This window comes from Scatophagus argus, chromosome 10, assembly GCF_020382885.2.
Source record: "Scatophagus argus isolate fScaArg1 chromosome 10, fScaArg1.pri, whole genome shotgun sequence".
In the NCBI taxonomy this organism is placed as follows: Eukaryota; Metazoa; Chordata; class Actinopteri; family Scatophagidae; genus Scatophagus; species Scatophagus argus.
The window spans coordinates 8,580,042-8,596,585 of NC_058502.1; the positions used below are offsets into that span (position 1 = coordinate 8,580,042).

The 16,544-nt window shown below is 40.1% G+C and overlaps 1 protein-coding gene across 3 annotated transcripts in view; it reads right to left on the reverse strand.

The window, feature by feature from the left end:
• Positions 1-1,109: 1,109 nt before the first annotated feature.
• Positions 1,110-16,544, reverse strand: part of adam12b (ADAM metallopeptidase domain 12b) — a 73,047-nt gene continuing 57,612 nt past the window's right edge. For 2 of the 3 annotated variants that reach the window (XM_046402003.1, XM_046402005.1), the window contains 9 exons: positions 16,426-16,534; positions 15,754-15,952; positions 14,884-14,961; positions 12,988-13,096; positions 12,427-12,613; positions 11,338-11,446; positions 9,304-9,555; positions 3,438-3,613; positions 1,110-3,020 (listed from right to left, as the gene is read on the reverse strand). In XM_046402003.1, the coding sequence (XP_046257959.1) occupies positions 2,969-3,020; positions 3,438-3,613; positions 9,304-9,555; positions 11,338-11,446; positions 12,427-12,613; positions 12,988-13,096; positions 14,884-14,961; positions 15,754-15,952; positions 16,426-16,534 (1,271 nt within the window). In that variant the 3' untranslated portion in view covers positions 1,110-2,968. The remainder of the gene's footprint in view (positions 3,021-3,437; positions 3,614-9,303; positions 9,556-11,337; positions 11,447-12,426; positions 12,614-12,987; positions 13,097-14,883; positions 14,962-15,753; positions 15,953-16,425; positions 16,535-16,544) is intronic. The other variant, XM_046402004.1, reaches the window with a different exon arrangement.

The window sequence follows — 16,544 nt, forward strand, 5'->3', positions numbered from 1 at the left end:
TTTCAACTGTAGAATCAAATTAAAAAACAAAACAAACCTCCCCCCAAAAGAAACAATCATTATTATTACTCATTATTATTATTATTACTGTTATGGCCTCTTTCTCCGGTTTAGTTAAACCTGAAAAACACAGTTACTGTGTTCTGTTCAACCATGTTTTATATAAATGAAAGCTATCTGAGGTTACCGTTTTTCACTACCTCACATTCATTGTCACACATGAAAACTACAACTCCTCAACTTAAAATGATGCTATCGCTATGCTATGATGCTACTTCCTATTGCAAAAAAAAAATAAAGCAAAATTAGTTCGGATTTTTCTTGGTAAATAACAGACACTGATGTGGATCATATTATTTTCTTATGGTTATATAATATGTTGTTCACTTGAAGGACTGTTTAGAAGTCAAGAACTTTCCAGTCTCTGTATTCTTTCCCAGTAATGGATCTAAGTTGACATGCTTTGGTGGGAGCTGAATCTTCTCAGGACTCAGGAAGGCAACTTCAGTGAGGGAAGGAGTGCTGGGTTTTTGTAATGACCAGTTTTGTCTGGCAGGTGGCAGTGTTGAACAACCAAGATAAGCTGCTGCAGAGCAGACACTCTTGTGAAGAAGGAGCTCACAGGTTGGTGATTAGACACCCTTTTGGAAAATGGCACACGTACCTGGAGTGTGTTTCTGTACAGATTTACTGTGCTGTTTTCAGACACTGAGAACAGCTGCTTATCGGATGCTTGCTTATTAGAGGAAAGGATTAGCAAAGCATCTTGAGTTATATTGTTTTTTCATGTTGCATATTCATCACATTTTGAAGTATCATGTGTTGCTAGTTGTCCTTATGCAGTGTGATGATTATAGGATGATTAAGCCTTTTTTCCCAAAATAGTAAATATTGAAAAGGACTGGAGTCCCTTTTTTGGTGACTTCTTAAGGCACACTCATCCTCTCAGAAGCCAAGGGGGGGCAGAAAAAAAAAAGTGTTGGCTGTTTTTCATATTTATCAAATGAACATTTGTATTCTTGCTTTAAAGCCACTTGTGGTTTTCTTTTCTCCATTTTTGAAGTTACTTTCAAAAATCACAGCGAGAATGAAATTAAAACAACTTTTTGTAAACAGTCATAGGGAACTTTTATTTGGCTCTTGTTTCAGCAATAAAATCTCTCCATTTAAATGTTACCTTCAAACATTTGTATCTGGCCTACGGGTTACAGGTCGTCTTTCAAATCCTATTTTCACCCCTCAGAGTAAAAGGGGCACGGCCTCATAGTGGGTTCTTCTACCACTGTGCTTGTCAAAAAGGAACAAAAATGGAAGAGAAAAAAGAGAAATGGCAACTGACATACAATATTTACACTTTACGATGGCTTTTAAACATGTCACTGCTATGCAAATAAACACATTACATTTAGGATTTACAAATGGCATAAACATTTAACGACTAAGTGACACAGCACTGACAGATATTTTCCCATGTGGAGCAGTTACTCTGACTGTCCAGCACATCTGAGCACTTCCAAAAACAGGAAAAAGCATTTCTTGCACGTGTTTGTACACAAATGCAATGCATAAATGCAGGGTTTTACGAACTTCAATCATTCTGCAGAGGTGAGAAGACGAGCCACTGCTTTTGGATACACTGCAAATATAAAAAGCGTTATCCAAGGGGAACACTGACACAGGAACAAGAACTGTGCTGTTAAGTTTGAATCCCTCCTTGTAAAACAGCAAGTCAACAACAAACAACATCGAGGAAACTGGCCAACCAAAAGTGCAACGCCAGGCTCTGAATCTAATAAATGATGCTGTGGATGAATGAGCGACCTCAAGACGTTCAAGAATAACACAATACGAAATTCAAATGGAATGTTTCGAAGGCAAAAAAAAAAGACAGACACAGATACAGTAAAACATCTTGTTGGAAACAGTCGAGGAGGAGACTGGAAAGCTCACAGCGCTGAAGTCATTCCTCTTGGCTCATACGTTCAAGGACAAAGTGAGCGTAAATGTTAAACATACAAACACCAGAGCTAATGCTGAATTATTTGGTGTTGGTGTAATTCTCTGGAACACAATCAGTCTGTCAAATCTGTTGAGACTCTGCAGCGTCTGCCAGTATCAGAAAGAACATGTTGGGCGCCCAAGTGTGTCAGAGCCAACCTGAAAAGTGTGAAAAGTACTTTTCCTGTTTGTATAAAGAAAAGTGAACTTATAAGGGAATAAAAGAGCCTGACTGTGAGATTGTAAAATGAGCGGATCAGAATAATCCCATAAAAAGAAGAGTATTCTCAGGCTTTAAAATGAATACGTGTACTTTGTTTAAAAAAAGAAAAAAAAGAAGCAAAAACCATTCAATTCATATCTACTTTGTAGCACCGTGTCGACATGAATAGAAAAGATGTATTTGGTATTCAATACATCATAAAAATATGAACACTGAATAAATAACATTGCTCTATGGCCCACAAGCTACGCTGACAACTTGCTGAGTTGTGCTCCATTTCCCTTTATCTTCATTTCAGTCCCAAAACAAATGTTTTTTTTTCTCTTGCTTCAATTTTTCAAGCAACGTCACTTGTTATAAAAACATCATAATATTTCAGCATTTCATTTGAGAAAAAAGTATAAAAATCACCAAAGAATGCAAAAGAAATTTTCTAAATTAAACCACGTTTTCTTCTTTCCTAAACTTTTCCAAGGGCAAAAACACTCTCTGTCAGAGTGTTTTGTGCACAAACTGGTACTGTCCAAGTTAAATATTTAAATAGATAAATAGTTCATTGGTACCTGAGCGAGGACAACAAAGCACCTTTAAGAGGCGTAGCACTGAGGTGTGATGTTAGCCCCCTTTCACCAGAAACTCTGTGATACTTCCAAGTGTCCAAAAGGTCTGACAGAGTCTCAGCAATTAGTGCAAATCAACAAAGTCTCCGTGGGGCAGGAGGTCTTACTCGTCCATGACTTCCGGAGCTCAGCAATCCTTATGAGTCTTTGGTGGCCTGTAGGGCAACATCGGCGCAGGTCTGAAACATAAACAAGGCACATTAAATGCGTTATATGATGGAGTGTAAACTGAGGCAAAATATCCACCGTCAGACTTTAATTTGACATGAGGTCTTTTCTGAACGAGAACGTGAGCCGCTTTGACACTTTGAAAAGTCACATTGAAAAGTCAATAAATCATACAATCACAGTCATCACCATTTCCAAAGTGAAAGAAAAAAAACTGATGAGGAAATGAATCAGGAGATTCACTAGTGAGAAGAGGAGGCAAGTCTCAGGCTCGCAATGATTAATAAAGGATTCAGCAGAAAAGAAACTCCAAATCGACCGGTGACAGAACAGAAAACACGGCAAGCGATGTGTAAAGGTCTTGTCGTGTGTAAAATATCTGAAAAGGGACTATACAGACATGTGATTCCTGTCAGATTATCACTGACCTGCTGGGTAAAGGGATGGTGGGTGGAGGCCTGGGCACAGTGGGAATGGGGATGGGGAGGGGTCCATTTCCGGTCATGTGAACCCCCGCTGCCGTGGCACTTTGACCCAGCCGAGAGCTCCTCCCTAATGGGTCTGCAGGCAAGGGTTTCTGGGGTGGACTGGGTTTCTCAGAGTCCTGAAGAAGGGAAAACAGTTCAGTTCATCAGACCAACACTGTGTAATACTGTGTTCACTGTAATTTGTCTATAAAAATGAAGGTGAACAGAATTGAAACTTTGTATATTTTATTTTGCATATTTTTCAGCCAGAAGTCCTGTATTTAAACTTGATTATTTACGACATAAGGGACATGATTGAGATTTATCTGTCTTGAGGCATTATAGATTTTCTTTTTTCACAATTAACTGATTTTCAAATACAGATTGGCACTTGACTAAGTTAGTTTTGAAGCTGCATTGAAATATCTTGCATGGTAACCGACACAAACTTAAAAATACACTACAATACTCTTGAGACACTGAAAGAAAATAATCTTGTCGGCTGTCTTGTGTCGGCTTCAACCTCCCTTTAACTATGGACCAGCTGTTCAGCAGCTATCTGGAGACAAAAGCAGACACGTTTCACTAGAGGGCACTGTGTTATCAGTGTTTTCTCTAACATGAGATGAATCCCATGCCGCCTCCTCCTCCTCCTTGCCTCCTCCACCTCTGTGGCAGTGCTGTGTGAGTGTAGAAGGTTATCTGAATGAGGTGCCATCATGTGTTACTAATCTGCAAGCAAGGAGGCGAAGCAGTGATAAACATCTTCTACAAGCAGCTTGGCTACCGTTGCACACACACACACACACACACACACACACAACCTCCTCACACCCACCCACACCATAACACTCTCAAGAGAAAACATGGATGAACTTTAAGCAGTATGCACACAGAGGAACAGAAAGTTTTCCACATCATGCATCGATGAAACTAAGAGAGCTGGAAAGCTTAAAACATTCATGAATGCAGCCAAGACATCAACATACAGACTGACTGTTAAAAAGCCGTGAGTGTCCATTGCTGTGTGACTCAGAGGACTCAGACACATCACAGTAACTGCAGAACAGACACTCCTTTCCACCTACTTGTGGTCTGAGGCTGTATTTCATCGTTTGGGCCTCTTGGTTCCAATTCAAGTAAATCTTACACGTGATATCTTAAATCTGATGTTTTAGCATGAAGAGTTTCAAACTGTGTGGCAACAGACTGAGAGAGACCCTTCCTTGTTTAAACATCACAATGTCCCTGCGCACCACACAAGTGCCGTAAAGACTTTTTTGGTGCTTGGAGCTTGGTGTGGCAGGACTTGCACAATCCAAAATCTTGTGGAAAGCTTTCCCAGAGGAGCAGCGGCTGCTCTAACACATGTCTAATGATCAACAGTCACATGTGTTTGTAGTGTTCAGGTCTCCACAAACACTACATGGACAAAAGTATTGGGACAGCTGACCATAAGACCTACAGGGATTTTAATGACACCACATTCTAAATACACAGACAGCTTTGCAGCTGTAACAGCTCTCTTCCCACAAGAGTGGAAGCTCTAGTGAGGTCAGGTACTGATGGGCAATAGTGAGGTCAGGTACTGATGGGCAATAGTGAGGTCAGGTACTGATGGGCAATAGTGAGGTCAGGTACTGATGTTGGATGAAAAGTCCTGGATCGCAATCTCCGTTCCAGTTCATCCCAAAGGTCTTTGATGAGATTTGAGGTCAGGACTATGTGAGGGCCAGTCAAATTCTTCCATGCCAAACTCATCCAAATAAGCAAGGGATTATCTTTGATTTGCTTATTCTTTTCTTGATTGAGATATATATTGTTTTGGTCTGTGACAGGTCATAAATCGATTAAGCTAGTAGTTGTTTGAGCTCATACTACAGTATACTGTACTGTTAGTCTTCTGGTAGCAATTATTAAAACAGCAAAACCTACAGTTCATTCACGTCATATAATATTCATTAGCTAAGGTGAACTTAAGTTACCGTCTAACCAAGGAAAAACATGTTTTTACAAACTCAAAATTGGGAAATCTCTCTACACAAAACAGCCCAAAGCTTTTCAGATGCAGTTAAAAACACAAGGTGCCCCACAGAGGTTGAAATGTTACGATGCTTTAATCAAACTGAACTCCGTTAACAGCACAGCAGGTCTGTTTCACTCTGAATCTGCATTCCAGTCCCATGTGGATACTGTTCTCACTTGTTGAGAGTTTTGGGGCTAATAAAATGTACACAGTAAGGGATTCTCCAGATCCAATTAGATGAATCTGTGTGAATGAATTAACTGAAACAAAGTATTCACATACAGTGTACCACCCACCGTGATATATAAGCATACATTCATTCCTGACAAACTCCTAAGTAAATGTAAGTAAGTTATGGACAGTTTAGTTTAAGTGGAAAATAACTCTTCCAGAAACACAAAATCGGGCTGTTTTTTTCACAGGAGTGTACAGAGGAAGACAAAGATGTAAGCGGGCAGATGCATCCAATCAAATGCAAGAATTATCCAGGACCCATGTGCATTCTAATGCCGCTCTTGGCAGGAAACCTCATACTGTAACTGGAGTCTTGGTGGTGTTCACATGTCTTAATTCAAAATGAAGGATTGCACTGTCCTCTGTGGCTTGAGAAAGATCTATGAGCCTTGGGCTTACATGCACCTTTCAAAACCCACCGGAGGAACTGAAAAATGCGTGCTTGTCTGGCCAAAAACAAAGCTATTTTTCTAACTTCCAGAAAAGATGACATTTTGGAAAGGCACGATTTTAACTCCTCAATCTGCTTTTGCAGAGCACGTGAGCAGGGTTTGAGCTTATTTAGTTCACATTTAGTTGACACTGCAGGTATCTGATATGTATTTTTCCTTCAGCCGAACAAGATATTAGGAAGCAGCTCGGTTTGTGAAAATTCAGCTCCCACGCTGTTTTCTTTTCATGTATTGTCTCGTTGTAATAAATGCAGTGTACGCTTTATTCCCCTGGAAGCACCTCAACATTTAATGGGGTGCAGTCGGTACGCAGGCGTAAGACATGCTACAAAAAACATTTAAAATAAGACATATTGGCACAGACAGCATGGAAGGCCCTGTCAAGTACTACAATAAGCTTGTAATACACATTCTATTTAAGGACTGATGTCCTGCACGTCCTTGCTGGCCTGTTATTCAATCTCAACAGAATCACCTCTTCTTTTTCTGATCTATAGCACATTTGCCGTCTCTTCTCGCTCCATCTGTTTCATTACACCGAAATGAGTGAGTGGATATTAGCCGGGTGCAGGGTTTCATTGTTTTGGCAGGACACTGAGCGGCCTATTTGTAAAGCGAACAGTGGCCTTTCAGCTAAAGTGCATCTTTAGCTGGCACACGTTCATATCAATCAAGGCTGATGTGCAGCAGTGCTGGCTATGATGGCACTTGTTCCTGCTGCTCAGTGCTAGAAGAATTCAAATTCTGCTTAAGTAAAAGTCTGGTCAGCAAAATGTTCTCAGAAGTACTGGTTATATAGGAACATGCTCCCCGAATGACTTCTGAAAATCTCTAATACTGGTTCACTAATGGCATTGGCATTCACTATGTAGGCATTGTGTAGTTGATTTGAGTTAGTTTCATATGCAGTTTGATATATTAAGCAGGATTTTCTTATATTAATCCAGTGAGTGTCAAGATAAATTGAAGGGACTGTGACATGATTACTGTTAGAGGAAAGATGTTGCTCTGCTATGAACCTCTATAATAAATTTGGGGAATTTTCTCTAATGTTCTTTTTTCGTAAAATACTGAATCATTTTACCTCTTTGGGTGCCTAGCAGTTATTTAAAAGCAATCATTCAAGAAGGTCAGAGGAGGAAATGTCTCTTTGGTGGAGCTGCTAACAATACATAGACTACTTTCTTGAGACAGTTTGCAAGGCAGTAATGAAATGGGGAGCATTGGTTTACTCTTTAAAAAGTTACTGTATTTTAAAAGCTTACCATATGTTTTTACAGCATTAATCTGAAAAGTATCTAGTAACTAAAACTGCAAAATAAAAATAGCTGACTAAAAGGTAGCTCATATAATTAATAATTATTAACATTTTAAGATTATCAAATATTAAGTACAGCTCAACCGCAGGTACAGTATGTCAGTACTTTCCACCGCTGCTGCTGCTCACCTGAATGATTAACCTTGGAGGTACAAAAACTGGATCTCTGCACATCTACCTCTAAGTCCTCCGTGCTCTGGCTTTACATCAGGGATTATGTGATGCTCTTTATCCAAGAGACACAAAGTGTCACAGCACAAAGCTAAATTCCTCCTGTTTTCAAAGCAGCACAAGTCTGTCAATTATCCGTGCACCCCGCTGCGGCTCACGCAGCGCCGACATCCAACACAAGTCCTCTCGCTGCACTGATACAGGAACGGAATCAGGATTTGGATCCATCACCAAATTCAGCGAACAGATGAATTTACTATCTACACTGCATCCAATACTGCCGGCTCGGCATAAAGCAGCACCTTACTCAGGGGTTGGGTCACAGAGAGGGAGACGGATTGAATTTTGCTGTCGATATGTGGGCAAGGAAACCAACCGCAGTGCAGAAATGCAGTGAGTTTCTTGTATCCAACACTTTGCTACAAGCTTTAAAAATGACCATACAGGCAGCGGTACAAGTTTTAGACCATTAACTACAATTTACATATATTTTACATTACTGCAATCCATTTTAAAAAAAGAACGCCAGGTTTACATACTGATGTCTTACCTTCTATTCCATTCCAGTGGTTTCTATTAATTTCAGTATGGCATGATAATGATGAGACTTAAAATTTGCTTGGTGTAGGTAATCCATCACAGACAGCATTTCTTCTCTTTAGTTATTGATAAAGTTATAGTACTGTGATGTGGTCTGACCAGGCTGTGATTTTAAAACCACGAGGAAACTGTGACATCTGACAAGTCTGTTGTTTATCTCACGTCTGATGGAATTTAGGGACCTACCAACATGTTCGTTTCAGAGCTGATAACAATACAGATTTTAAGTGATCAAGGAGACTGATAAATGACAAGTGGAACGGAGTGGGATACTGAGCCAGACCACAAAGTGCTGCATAAGAGAAAACTAGGGTATTTTTAAATGAATTTATATTATTGATAATCAGTCAAAACTAACTAATAAATAAACAAACAAACCCAACTTCCCCCAGGGATCAGTAAAGTATTCTGAAATAAAACGCAAAAAATGCTGAACATCGGATTCCATAATCACCCAGGACAATAATTGGTCTATCCTGAGGTCAAGAATGAACTTGAAGTTTCAAATGTTAACCTAACAAGGACTAGAAGTCCTCAAGATGATCAGAAAAAAAAAAAACAAACCCTACAGCTACAGCAGACGTGACCCAACTTAAAGCTCCAGAGAAACATGAGAATACAATGAGAATGTAACTTTGATAAAACAAACAAACAAAGCAACCTAAACGTTCACTGTGACCTGTTTCAAGCCTCAGCAGATTTGTCTTCATACTTTTACGTTAAAATGAAATAAAACTGATAGTTGCCTAAAACATGATATAAGAAATCAATGTGGAAACCTTGGAAAACGTGGTGTGGTGGATTAGAAAATGATCAGGAGTGATGTACAGTGAAATATGCACAACCTGAATTGAATGGCCTATGTTGTGTATATGCTCCATTAAAGCTGTGGTCTATAAATTCCCATTTTAAAGTATTACAAATTTATTTATACTATTTAAGTAAAAGCTACAAACTTTGCAGAATCTATGAATTCTAGACTCTGTGGAGATCTAAAGCAGAATTTGGGCTTTTGTGCAAACAAACCTGGTCCACTCTGTACACCGGGTGCTGACGTGGCAGACTGAGAAAAGGCGGCACTCGAGGTGGTGAGAAGGAGGTGTGGGCAGGCAGGACCCTGCGCTGGGCTGGGAGAGGAGGCAGGCTGGGCTGGCCCACGCTCAGGGACACCGGCATGGGCTGGCTGATGTGCAGGGGCTGGTAGAGGGGCAGTCGGCGCAGGCTGTGAGAGTGGAAGTTGTGCGGAGGGAGGAGAGGCTCGGCACTGAGAAGAGATGCCTGAAAAGACAATGAGAGATGAATGTTATTTTCTGTAATGTATCATCTGGTGTCTCAGCGGTACATATGACTTTGTCACTGCAGGAAAGGCACAGGCGTTGCTAACGGCATTAATGATCTTTGTTTTACTAACCCAGTAAGCCAAGACAGTGTGACAGTGAGCCAGCATGCACAACAACACTACTCTGAGACTGAAGCAGCTAAATGGGATTCAGCCATGATTCATTTTATTGTTTACACATGGGATTCTTCCTAAATTGTGAAAAAACGGTCATCATAATTTCCAAGAGCCCAAAGTGACGTCTTCAAACTGCTTCTTTTGCTCAACCAACAGTTCAAAACCCAAAGACTGTTCATCCATACTTTTAAGACGTGGGAACAAGCAAATGTTTGAGAAAAATGACTGAAACACTTAATCAATTATCAACATAGCTGCCGATTAATTTTCTTTCAATTGACTAATTGGTGTATAAACTGATCAGTGCAGCTGTAAGTATGTTGCTGGTTCCAGCTTCTCAAACGAGAGTATCTTTGTAAATGAAATAACTATTGAATACCTTTTGGTTTTAAACTTTTGGTCAGACAAAATGAGCAACAACCTGGAAACACTTGATCTTTGATTTAAAAATGTTAAGGTGTTTTTCCACCTTATAGATCCTTAAATTAAAGGAAAATAATCAGCAAATTAGCTAAACATAAATATAATAATTAGTTGCAGCCCTCATCCTGTCCTGACATATTACAGTGTAACATTGGTATAAAAAGTAAAACTCTACTTTAGTTATGAAGCTCTCGTTAGTGTGAAATAGCTGATGTCAGAGTCGGCCATAAAAGTGGAAAACAACATTATTAGATACGACGTTCTGAAATTGTAAAAGCCAGAGTCTGACCACATGTCCTGACCAGCTGTTCCACCTCGGGTCCAGAACAAACCAATAACACCTAAAATGGCTACAGAGGATTTGGCTGCTGGACAACACACACACACACACACACACCCACACACACACAATGCAGATGTATTCAAAGAGAGCTGCTGCAATGCTGATGGACATCTGGACACTAGCAAGTGGTGACCATAATAAGAGTGGACAGACGGCTTGAAATCGTCACGCCGATGGACTGAAATGTACTAAACATAACCTGGATGAACTTCTGCCACAATTATGATATGAGATATAACTTTTCTACATAGTTGCTGCCAGTACAGGCCAAAGCAAAAACAAATCAGATCCACATACACACGCGTATGCATGTAAATGCTTGTCATGCACATACAAATGATAGGTAATCTGCCTGTGTGCTTATCGCTGCCAACAAACAAATCAAAATCTTCTTCCCTCCTCTATCTGAATCAGCTCTGCTCTCTTCTCATTATTATTAGTATTATTATTTTCTTAATCAAAAACAAATAATAAAGAGGCTCAAATAAGAACATCCTGAGTTTCAATTAAAGTTTCTCTGCCTCCTGAAAACAACTGCACCGTAATTATTCATATTTCGAGAGATACATGGTGAGGCTGAATCAGTTACCCCGCCTGCCGTCATCTTGTGTTGTGAACAAGCCTGGAAGCATGACGACTCTAAGCCAAGACTTGGCTGCAGGTAAGTGCGATTGCAAAAGAAATCAAATAAAATGGGTCGTGAAAGAAATGAGTGCACGCACAGACACACACATACAGGAAATACTGGGGTGTATATGAACATACAGTGTACGTTCGGGCACACAGGTCGATCTGTTTGACAGATGTTGAAACAGACGTGTTGAAGGGAACGACTCACCTTATAAATGTTGGCTCCAGAGGGTTTGGGTGGAGGCTTGCGCTGTGGTGTGGGCCTATACATGGGCTGAGTCCTGATGGGGCTGGTTGGCCTGTTGGCCTCCACAGATCTATAAAAACAAGTTTTTAAAGGTCCAATCTGTAGTTTTTTTAAAAAAAACATACATTTCGAATGGACTCAATTTCTGAGATGTTCAGAAGTATAGTTTACAAACATCTGATTCATGTTGTCACCATCAATCAAATGTGATGAAACCAAACCCACACAGTCCCAAATGAAGGAAATTAAATGAGTGAGAGTTTTTGAATGTGAAATCTTAATAAATGTTATCTAAGAATGTTTTTTTTTCCTCCAAACTTTGATTCTTGTTTATTTAGCCATTAATAATTGTTGTCTTAAATTAATAGTAAATACCAAATTTTCATGTGCTTTAAAGGCCCAAACTATAGTTGGTTTGACCATGTACTTGTGTTATATTTTTACAGTAAATTTCTGTTATATTCACGTTTGTATATGTGGTGCAGAGTCAGAAAGTTCTATTGTATATGAAAAATAAACATTTCCTAAACTGATCACAGTTGAAAATACAGGCCTGTTGTTCCACTGTGTTTCTAAATAATTTCCATATAAAAAGAATAGTTGCTGATAAACTATGTAACTTACCTTTCCCTAATATTATAACCAAATTACTTATAAAATTACAATTACAAACTTCTTGGAAATTATCAGGAGCATATCCTGTCCTGTTTTCTACATTTTGGTGCTAGGGTGGCACTTTCATTTAGATTTGGATCATGAATTCTACCCTTGAAGATAAGTTAAAGATTGATGTTTCACACAAAAACAAGCACTTTGTTTTGCTAAATGTTGCGCACAGCCAGCTTGGTGCACCCAAGCTAAAAATTGAGTCTTAATAAATTAACTTGAGTTTGTAGAAAATAAGATGTGAAAGTAATGAATCAATTTCACTTCAAAACAAGCAGCAGGAACAAGAACTTAACTTGTGATGTTAATACAATAACTTGAATTTCTCAGTGGGATTTGCTGCAGCTGAAACATCCTTACAACATGTCACTGAGCCACAGTCACCTGAGTTTCTCCAAGGTGCTCTTCTTATTGGTGAATAGGAGGCGCAGGAAAGTCTTCCTCTTCACAAAGATGATCACGGTGGTTGCCAGAAGACTGACTAGGGTGACCAGGATTGCCACGGTAATGACCACACTGTCGGCTGATGCCATATACGACAACACGCACATTAATACACACACACGCGCATCTACAGCACAAAACAATGACAGGACATAACGCAAAGACCATTACAGCTGGGCCACAGTCAGCAGCACAGTTTGTGATACACATATCTCTCCTTGTTTCTGTTGCTCACTCTAAGGACTAAAACTAACTTCCTTTTCTTTTGAGTCTACAGACTGTGTTGTCTGATGTATTACTGTGTGGATAGGGGAATTGTGTTGCTCTAGGAAAGTTACACTCCAGTCCAAACCACACATCAATCCAGTACTGACTCTGCAAGAAAATAGATGTTCGAGTTATACAGAGATGTGCTGGTGCAGCTTTGTGTTGTTGCTTATTTCTGAGTTGGCGCTGTTGTCTCTCTATCTAGATGAGTCAGGATAGAAATGTCCATCCTACCTGCCAGCCTCATTGGCCCACTGTCAATGCTCCCACCAAAGCCTTCCTTCTCACAGAATGGAGGGGCCCAGTGTGCTTCACAATGGCAATTCTTCTTGTTGTTGCACACCTGAAAAAGGGCAGTTATACTCTATTTTGAGACTTCCTTTCTCTGTCAAATGTTATCAAAAGGAATATGTATTCCTACCAGCAAAACCCCAGGTATAAATGATGCATTGTACTCTACAAAAGGCCTAAGCCTGAATCACAAGATGAAAACCGAATTGGTTTATTTTTTATAAATAAACCACTCTCATTCAGTTAGCCTGAGTGACTTTCAATATAAGAGGACACTGGCTGTGCGAGTGTGTGCGTACTCTATCATAATAGATAAAACATGTAGATGGGGGAGTCCATCTCGTAAAGCCTCAGGTTTCCAGCGAAGGAGTCTGATCCAGGAGGATTCCCTAGCGGGATAACTCAGTCCAGCTGTCAGTTGGCAGGAGGTTGCAGGGAGGTGCAGAGGGAGTTGTGCAGCTGTGGGGGATTTACATTTAGCACAGACGTACAGTCAAGTGCATTCCCTGCCTCCAGGCCATGGACACTCCTTAGCACTGGTGACGGGGTTAAGAGGCACTTGGGGGCTCAGAGGGAGGTATGATTTGGGGGAGTTTTATGTTTGTATGAAGGGAAAATGTTACAACACTGAGGACAGGGTAACATTATCTGTCTGTCTTATGTTGAATCAACACTCAGTGTGAAGATGCATACAAAAACAATTACTCAGAGACAGATTACGCTGTCCACTGAATGCTTGATTGTAATTGAGTAATTAATACTGTCAGAAAAGATCACGCTTCACATTGTTATCTATATATTTCTTAATGTCTACTTGATACTTGATATGACTTGAGTATATATTAGCGGCTTTTCACCCCCTAAATGAGCAACACACAAATATACCAATGTACCTGAATACAGCCTATACAAGCTGTGCAGTGCAAAGTGAGTTGACTTGCACGTGAGCAATATTCTTTCAGAATTATTACTTTTGCAGTCAGGTCTTGCACTGTGCGATGTGTTGGAGAAAATGGCAAACAAACTCATTTGGCAGATATTTCTGCATGAGGGAAAGTGCATCTCAAGTTCACTATCTTAATGGGAAAACATCTTACATAGTATGTTTTATGTAATTATTTTCATTGACCAACAGTTAGGACGAGAAAGTTTTATTTGCTGTTGAGCATGAAAGTGTTTTTTCTATTATTATGATTATTACTGACCGACAAATTCAACTCAGGCATATTTGGGCAGGTGCAAGATATATGAGTATAAGAAACATGCAATTTTTGGATCACAGCTTTGATTTCTCATTGTAAATAATGTCCGCCCGATAAACCGCCATAATTGACAGTGAAGATCAGAGGTTTGTGTATGTTGATTTACACCCTGGTGAATATTTGATTCTAAAAACTAAACAACAAAATAAATCAAACATAAAAGCACCCCCTGTTGAATAATTGATAAGGACTGGAAAGAGGAAAGAGAAAAGTGATCAAAGAGTATTGTAGTCTCTCCCTGCAGTGCTGCACTGTGTCTTCTCTCACTGTACAGTCAGAAGATGATGGACAACACTAAGAGTAGACCATAAATGATGCTGTTAAATGGGGTTGATTTATCCTCAGTGGGACAATGAAGATGGATCACACAGAAGAGGAGCAGCTGCCATGACTCACAGGCTCCACTGTAAACACACTGTTGCTCTGCTATTGTTTGCAATTATGAGGCAGTAAGACAGTATTAATTTTGCTACTCAAAAAGTGACAAAGTGAGTCCTTGAAGGATGCTTCATTGTTCTACTCTCTACAGTGAATAATTTAACACAAAGCACTGAGCTAATAGGTACTCTGCACTCACCCCGCGTCCATTGCACTTGCCAGAGCACTCATGCACACCAAAGACACTGACATTCTGGCACTGCCGATTTAGGCACACCTGTAAAAAGGGAAAAGCAACATAAAGCAAGTGCAGAATTAAAGAGCCAATGAAGATGAATGCAAAAATTCCCAGAGAACAACGCCTCTTATTCTGCCTCTCACTGGCTACCTTGATGCTCTTAGCCCAATCAATCTCACTCCTCATTGGCACAAGACTCTATCTGTCTTGTGGACAGGCTCAAATTGGATGGGACAGTTGCAGCATCCTTGTCTATAAACACAAGCATATTTTACACCATGCATATTTGCAAAGCAGCACAGCAAGTGCAGCCTGGTGAGTTCTGGGTTATGTGTCCTATAAACCTGTGCCATATCTTCAGCACTACAGAAAATAGTAAAACACAGCTGGAGAGTGTAGAGGCAGGTGGAGTCTGCAAATAAGTTACATTCCTGAAGTTACAGCGTTGCTATACAGTTACTGAAAGTGAAGAGGGACACCTAAAAAAAATAACTGGTTGCCGTGAGTGTCTTGCCCATTTTTGTAGCTTTAGTTAAGATGTAAAGATGTGGAACACCAGATTCTCAGGAGGACAACCTCTCCTTTGCCTTGGCTATGTACTGCAGTACTCTTTGCTCAGTGCTCAGGGGACTATACAGGATTATACAGTGGTCAGCCTTTTGGGATCTCTACAGGACAAATAATATAGCATTATATAGCAGCTTGCATGATAACAGACTAGAAACACTACCACAATACTGAAGCCTGAGAATCATCTGTGCTACTTCAGAAGAATTAAAGATAACCTTGTGCTCGGACTCTTTACAATCAAATGATAAACTGACCACTCACCATGCCGTCTCCACACTTCGTACCAGCTAGAACCAGTCCAGGATCAGGCATGTCATCACCCAGGTAAACGTGTGTTCCTCGACACAGAATACGTCCTCCCTCTTGAAGTGGGATGTTGGTTTCAATGGAAACAGCGTTTGTTCCAATCACTGGCCTGTTGGCTCCTCCCTGGCACTGAATTTTACCACACTTTGCATCCCTGTGTACAACACATGTGTGCACACAAACATCAAAAAGCACATAATAAAACAGTTAATCAAAAAGCTCTGATATGTATGGGCCTGTCAATCACAGAGAAACATAAGTAACTGTAGAGAAAGATGAAAGACTGCTGAGGAGAGCTGCATTGCTTCAGTCCTCCGGCCATTAAAGCAATTACATCAATTAACAAAGAGCTTGATTACAGAATTCACCCAAAGGGAGAAGATCTTTAGTACAATTAGACAACAAGAATAGCATGAAATGATTCATGAATGCTTTCTGTAGAACATAATTAGCTGCTATCTTTCTCAAATTACATTTTTCACCCGTGTAAACTTTTGTTTGAAGATCACATGTCAGATTTCACAACGTAACGATGATTGCTAATGACACCACTTAAGCTAATCAGTTGTGTTATGCACAGCAACTTCTCTGTACCTCTGCCGCATCAGGACAGCTGCAGAGTCTTACCTCGCATCACATTTGGCAAAGGAGCCTTTGGAGTCTTTCCCACAGTTCCCATAAGGATCTCCTGCAGAGTTGACTCGCTCAAAGCATATCCCAGGGGCAGGCTTGGCTCCTGCAAACAA